Source organism: Salvelinus namaycush, chromosome 14 (assembly GCF_016432855.1).
Source record: "Salvelinus namaycush isolate Seneca chromosome 14, SaNama_1.0, whole genome shotgun sequence".
NCBI lineage: Eukaryota > Metazoa > Chordata > Actinopteri > Salmoniformes > Salmonidae > Salvelinus > Salvelinus namaycush.
In genome coordinates this window covers 10,364,208-10,371,815 of record NC_052320.1, presented here as the reverse complement: position 1 = coordinate 10,371,815, position 7,608 = coordinate 10,364,208, and the positions used below count along the sequence as shown (strand labels likewise).

At 43.2% G+C, this 7,608-nt stretch overlaps 1 protein-coding gene across 1 annotated transcript; it reads right to left on the bottom strand.

The window, feature by feature from the left end:
* Positions 1–688: 688 nt before the first annotated feature.
* LOC120058824 (indian hedgehog protein-like) lies at positions 689–6,040 on the bottom strand. The gene is made up of 3 exons (XM_039007556.1): positions 5,729–6,040; positions 2,164–2,425; positions 689–1,949 (listed from the first exon to the last, which is right to left on the bottom strand). The coding sequence occupies exons 1-3, from the start codon at positions 6,038–6,040 to the stop codon at positions 1,105–1,107; spliced, it is 1,419 nt and encodes a 472-aa protein (XP_038863484.1). The 3' UTR covers positions 689–1,104.
* Between the last annotated feature and the right edge of the window lie 1,568 nt (positions 6,041–7,608).

The following is a 7,608-nucleotide window of genomic DNA, read 5'->3' as shown; positions in this document are numbered from 1 at the left end:
CATTTTAGTAAAAGACAGGGCAGTAGAAAAAATAGGAGCATAAGTGGAAATGTAACAGTACAATAGCAATTATCTGTAGGACACTGTGGAAATGTAACAGTACAATAACAATTATCTGTAGGACACTGTGGAAATGTAACAGTACAATAGCAATTATCTGTAGGACACTGTGGAAATGTAACAGTACAATAGCAATTATCTATAGGACACTGGAAATGTAACAGTACAATAGCAATTATCTGTAGGACACTGTGGAAATGTAACAGTACAATAGAAATGATCTATAGGACACTGTGGAAATGTAACAGTACAATAGCAATTATCTATAGGACACTGTGGAAATGTAACAGTACAATAGCAATTATCTGTAGTACACTGTGGAATTGGTACAGTACAATAGCAATTATCTATAGGACACTGTGGAAATGTAACAGTACAATAGCAATTATCTGTAGGACACTGTGGAAATGTTACAGTACAGTAGCAATTATCTGTAGGACACCGTGGAAGTGTAACAGAAGCAATTTTTTTATTTTTTTATTTAACCTTAATTTAACTAGGCAAGTCAGTAAAGAACAAATTCTTATTTACAATTACGGCCTAGAAACAGTGGGTTAACTGCCTTGTTCAGTGGCAGAACGGCAGATTCTTGTCAGCTCGGGGATACAATCTAGCAACTTTTCGGTTACTGGCCCAACTCCCTAACCACTAGGCTACCTGCCGCCCCCTATCTATAGGACACTGTGGAAATGTAACAGTACAGTAGCAATTATCTGTAGGACACTGTGGAAATGTTACAGTAGCAATTATCTGTAGGACACTGTGGAAATGTTACAGTACAGTAGCAATTATCAGTAGGACACTGTGGAAATGTAACAGTACAGTAGCAATTATCTGTAGGACACTGTGGAAATGTTACATTACAGTAGCAATTATCAGTAGGACACTGTGGAAATGTAACAGTACAGTAGCAATTATCTATAGGACACTGTGGAAATGTAACAGTACAGTAGCAATTATCAGTAGGACACTGGAAATGTAACAGTACAGTAGCAATTATCAGTAGTATACAGGCACCAGAGTTGAACCTATAGTGCCTTTAACCTAATGATGAAATGTCTTTGGGTCTAGAAAGAACTGTCCAAGCCTGTGTAGCAGCCTAGCATACCAGTGCACACTCAAAACCTTTTCTCGCACAGAGTCACAGTGTCCCCCCTCAATGTCTCTGTTTATGGGTACAGCAGCCCAACTGCTTTGTCTGTCTGAAGTGTTTGTATTCACATACACGCCTGGGCTGCTGAGTGTCTGATTCACACAAATGTGTTGAGTGTTGCAGTGAGTGGGCTTCTTCGTGTGCTCTCTCTCTGCCTCTGTGACCTGCGCTCCCAGTGTGCCCTCCCCCCTAACCAGCTGGGTGAATGACAGCAGCAGTCTCAGAGGCCCAAACGCCCAGTGTGCCAGTCTATGGTCCTCTATAAGTGCATAGCTGGATGCCAGCACCCCATCCACAAACAGAGTGCCGTGTTCTGTCAAGGGTGCGTATACACCCATCCCTTCCTCCTGCGATACAGATGTGATCCTGGATGGTTGTACTCGGCCGTCCGCTCCATGGACGAGTACATAGTCCCCCGGTTTGGCTCTACTGGCAAACTGAGCCTTGTACTCACTGTAGTGGAGTTTGTGATGGGGTGCGAGGAAGACCAGGTGGTGGGGAGTGAGGGCTAGGCGGCGGCCATCTTTTGTGGCCAGGACCAGGAAAGTGGACCTGCTCTCATGGTCTTGGTGTAGGAATAGAAGGACGCGGCTGAGGACGATGTGTCCTGACCCAGACAGGGCCAACACTCTGTCTCCAGGCCCCAGGGAGGCCAGGGTCTTCTGTCCCCCTCCGGCCAAGGTCACCCGGGCCCAGCCTGGGAAACAGCCCCCCTTCTCCACCGCCACAGAGTGATCTGAGGGGGGAATCAATAGAGAAGGACCTACTGTAAGATGACTAAAACACTATATTTTGTTAATAACATTGATATGGTATAATATGACATAAGATATGCATGAATGTATGAAAATAATGACAGGAATAAATGTAAAATACATCCAAAGGCAAATCACTGGAAATAATGTATTTGTCATGTATTAAATATACCAGTTAATATCCACTTGACTTACCAGCTTTGACAGAGCAGTGCACATGGTACTTGGACTCATAGTACACAAAGTCAAAGCCAGCCTCCACAGCCAGCTGGGCAAGCATGCCGTACTTGTCTGGGATGCGGTCTGACGTGGTGATGTCCACAGCCCGTCCCTCATAATGAAGAGAGTCAGGGGGGTGATGGCCGTCCTCATCCCAGGCCTCTGTCACCCTCAGCTTCGTCCCAGGCCAGTGGTTCATCACCGCTATGGCTAGTTTGTTGAGGCAGTCTTTACAGCGCTGAGGGACATGGAGAGGGGTGGAGAGATTTCATTCATACAATATGATATGATACCATTCAATTGAACTATGCTGTCATAATGTATCTACTATGCCAATAGAGTCATTCATTTGCTCTCAATTAAATTAGCCCTCATATTCTCGTGAGAATTATTAGGCAATTGGCAAGTATTGTCACCATTATAGGCGGGTCTGTCGATAGCAACTCCAGGACTATTGACGTGTATGAACCCCCTTAGAGAGAGGGGAGGTACCAGAGACTGTTTTAATCATTAATTAACGAGGGAAAAGGAACCGCTTGAGACAGAGAGTATATATGAGCCTGTTGTCTACCTCACCCACAATGACCATATATTCATTCACTCACAGTCTCATTCAACCCCTTGTAACTCAATACCTAAAACCACAACACTACTGCAACTAACTGTATTCCTCCTATTATCCCCGCTAGGTTATTTGTCTCTAGCCTGGTCCCCCAACATTTTTTGCTATCTTGCCACCTTGCAACAAAAACTGATCTGGAACCAGGCTAATTTGTCTCTTCATTGACATCATCAGATTTAAATTGTCTGTATTCAGAGCTACTAAAGGCCATTGCCACCCTCTCCAACCTTTCTCAAACAATCAGAACATAAGAACACAAAGCTACTGTAGCCATTCTAGAACATTCCTTGGCCTTTTCTGCTGGGTGAGGGAATAATTAAGGCCATTCAGTGAGTCAGTGGCACCTCTGAGACATTTGATCAGAAATGTGAACACCAGATATACACCCACTACTGGGCTGCAATGATACATACTGTATTATGTTTGAATGTCACAGGTAGGTAGGTAGGTAGCGGCAGGTAGCCTAGCAGATAAGAGCGTTGGGCCAGTAACTGAAAGGTCGCTGAAAGGTCACTGTGCCGACTAGGTGAAAAATCTGTCTGCCCTTGAGCAAGGCACTTAACCATAATTTTTCCTGTAAGTCGCCATGGATAAGAGTGTCTGCTAAATGACTAAAATGTAAATGTAAAATGTAATATCACACAATAGCAGTTTACAATATGTCGTGTCAGAGCCTAAATCTCTGTACTCTGGTTAATACAACATAACACTCTCACAGGTAGTAGGTTAACTGTACAGACCATCAAACTGAGGCAAACTTTTAAGAGGCTCTTAAGCATTGCCTCCTGAAAGTCCCAATTCCCAAGGAATTGGAACCATAGAGATGTATAGAGATCATTGAAAGACTCCAGCACTGCACGGGGCGGTAAGTCACCAATATTAGCTTGACACTTTTTTTAAACATCAAAAGAAGAAGAAAATTGTACTACGTTAAAATGGATGATGTCACAGATGCCACAATGGCACAGATACAACGTTGCAATCTCTATACATCTCTGTGGTTGGAACAGAGTTTGTTAACCATATTTCAGAGAGAGAGAGACTTGGCAAGAGAGACGCAGAGCAGCTAAGAGGCCAGGTCCAGGCTAAGTGAGAGGGCAGAGATACAGATGGGAGGAATGCATGGGCATGCACTCAGCCAGAGTGAGAAAAGAACTAGGGATACAAAACAAACTGCCTACATTTTTCTCGCCATGCCATTGAAGAGAGGCGTTTCATTGTCATTGAACTACAATAGTCGGTTTTTCCGACGGTGCCATTACTTCAGCAGGCGAGAATTTTGTATAGGCGACCCCTTGGAGTGTCCAAACCCTACACAAAGAACGTCTTTCACATCTGGCCAGAGAGAGGGGCACATGCACACATACTGTACACACACACACACACTGGTACATGCACGCATATACACACTGGTCCTCAGACTGGGAATCAAAAGGGCATACACACACTCAACCACAGATTTCCATCACATACTGTACACTCCTTCAAAAAAAAGAAAGAACACAGACTGAACTCCAAGCATCACCACATGAGTAGCCTGCATTTACAGAAGAAATGTTGTTATGCTCAATTGTGAAGGATAGTCTTGATGTTACTAATGATGGTGAATTTTAAGAATCTGACAATTAGTTTGAAGATTACAGTAGGCCTACTGTATGTCTTAAATATCCCATGTCCAAGATGACATGCCTCTTGTATATGGATCGATTCTCCCTTGACATCAGAAGTTGAGAATACCAGCCATTTGAGAGAAATAACAATACGTTTATTGTTCCACGGCCTCAACTCAAAATGCTAACATCACACTGTGGCTTCCTTGATATTCTAAAGAGGTCAGATGTGACATATGAGAGAGGTCTGTGTTCCTGTGCTGCTGTGCCTGTGTCGTAACTCCTCAATTCCTGATCATATTTGAATGGTCATATGTAGGGTTTAAAAATCCTGGGAACTTTCAATCAATTCCCTGATTTTCCCTAAATCCGTTTGGAGGATTCCCGGAATCAGGAGGGAATAAGCAGGAAATCTGGAATCCTCCAACCAGGATTTCTGAATGACCAGGGAATTTATTGAAAGTTCCTGGAACTTTGCAATCCTAGTCATGTGGCAAACCTGACTCTAATGCAAGTTTACCTGCCTGGCCTCACCTACGAATCCCTCTTAGTATGCACACACAGAGCAGTAGAACCAGAGGAATCGTTTTATTACCAAGCAACAAAGACTTTGGTTAAAGATTGAGAGGACATGATCCCCACAAGTTGGAACACATTCTCCCAGAGTCATATTAAATTACATCCTGAATTACATCCGGAAAATTAGACACCTGGGACAGAATTATTTGATTTTAAACAAGAAGTTCACACCAAAATAGTTCAACCAGAGACTGTAAACTGTCCATTACTGAAGTTTCTATGGTTTAGCACCTTGTGAGTAACTATCCAGCCCACTATTTATTTGATTGCCTTTTATCAAGTAACAAAATAGGAAATGCAGGGAAAGTGATTCATGAATTAACATCAGTTTATCAAGTTGAAGTTGTGGATTGGAGAAAATGAATCCTGAAAATGTCACAATAGTGATTTAAAAAATCTATGTATACCACTACATGCTGCAGTTCATCAATCATCCAGCAGAGCGATTCCCCTTATGAGCTAGCACAGAGAACCCGTTTCCCTGCACTGAAAGAGTATCCTCCTATGGTATTATACTAGGGACCTACTGGCCTGTCTAATAGTAACTATATTACTGTCATGAGTGACCAGTGACTTAAACAGGTCAATGGAAAGGGCACCAAGTGGGTCGATGGGATCTTGACGTTGTCACACAGTAAATGTCCTACAAAATCAAACTGAAACCTGGAGATAATTGTACTTGATTAGCCATTACAAACACTGTCTGACCCAGTCTGTCAACCAGTCTTACCTTGGTCATGAAGCGGTCAGCAAGGGTTTTCTCCTCATCTTTGAAGATAATATCGGTGTTGTAGTTACACACCAGTTCATTAAAGCGTTCTGAGTTACGTGTGATCTTGCCCTCCACCCTCCCGCTGGCACCTAGGTTGTTCTCTGAAAGTTTGGGGAAGGAGGTCTTGTAAGGCATGGGGGTGAGTTTCCTGGGCCTAGGGCGGTTGCCGTACCCAGGGCCTGGCCCGCACCCCTGGACCAGGGAGCTCCACGTGAAGATAGCGAGCAGGCCAAGCCGTGCCAGGCTTTCCCACCAGGAGGACACCTTCATTGGGGACACCTTCAATGATCCACTGTGCCCACTAAGCAAGCCCTGTCTCGGGCACTTAAATGCATTTGAATGATGGGGGTCAAATCTTGGTGGTGGTCCATTCCAGATCATGAGTTGTAAAGGAGTTTTAATGTTTCTATAGAGCAAGGTTGGCCATTATGGATCAAAATCCACACTGGAAGTACAGGGACGGCGTTCTTCTGTAAAAATCCATGTTGACCCTTTAAAATGAACTTTAATCTCTACTGTATTGTTATATCCTCTTGCTTATGTATTTTAATGTTTTGATTACTCCCTTAATAATTTATGACACTTGAAAACTATTTTCCTTTCCAGAATGTTTAAGATTTATCATCTTTTATGCTGTTCACAATAAATGAAAAATAAATAGTTCTCATCCTTATCAGTCTTTGCAGGTGTTTCTCGAGCTTCCAGTCGCCTACCTACCTACCGCCTCTCTCTCCAGTCACCGGGCAGTTCAGCAATAGCAAACCTGACGCGCACCTACCTCACTGTTGCGTCTCTGTGAAATATCTCCTCTACGAATTCTCCTGATCGCATTCTCAGAATCTCATCCCATTCCTGCCTCCAGCAATGCGTCTCGAGATGTTTTGTCCGTCCACTTGTGTCTCGTGTCGTGTTGACGCGCTCCTGCCCGCCGTGCGCTAGCCATTGGGTTCTTATTAGAGTCTGGACAAGATTGCCCTCCTTCCTATACACGCTCCCACCGCGACAGCGCACGCCTCCACTTACGTTATTGCCGGACTTTATGTTGTTATACAGTAGGACGTGACCGGTCTTTTTCCCTCCCAAGAGGCAGAGGTGAAGATAACCGGATTACGCATTATGGTGATGTTGGTAAGTCTTATTACACACACACATTTGGAGAGGTCGACCAGGGGAACTATTAACCTACTTGACAACTCATTTAACAGAGAATCATGGGATACGAACGATTTACAGCGGCAATAAAAAGTATGTGAACCTTTTGTAATTACCTGGATTTCTGCATAAATTGGTCATAAAATGTGATCTGATCTTCATCTAAGTCACAACAATAGACAAACATATTGTGCTTAAACTAATAACACACAAGCTATTGTATTTTTCTTGTCTATATTGAGTACATAATTTAAACATTCACAGTCTAGGTTTGAAAAAGTATGTGAACCCCTAGGCTAAGGACTTCTCCAAAAGCTAATTGGATGATACGAGATTGAAGATGGTTAGAGCTGCCCAGCCCTATTAAAAACACTCACAAAATTTGAGTTTGCTATTAAGATTGCCCTCCTTCCTCCTATTAAAAACACTCACAAAATTTGAGTTTGCTATTCACAAGAAGCATTGCCTGATGTGAACCATGCCTCGAACAAAAGAGATCTCAGAGGACCTAAGATTAAGAATTGTTGAATTGCATAAAGCTGGAAAGGGTTACAAAAGTATCTCTAAAAGCCTTGATGTTCATCAGTCCACTCTAAGACAAATTGGCTATAAATGGAGAAAGTTCAGCACTGTTACTACTCTCCCTAGGAGTGGCCGTCCTGCAAAGATGACTGCAAGAGCCCAGC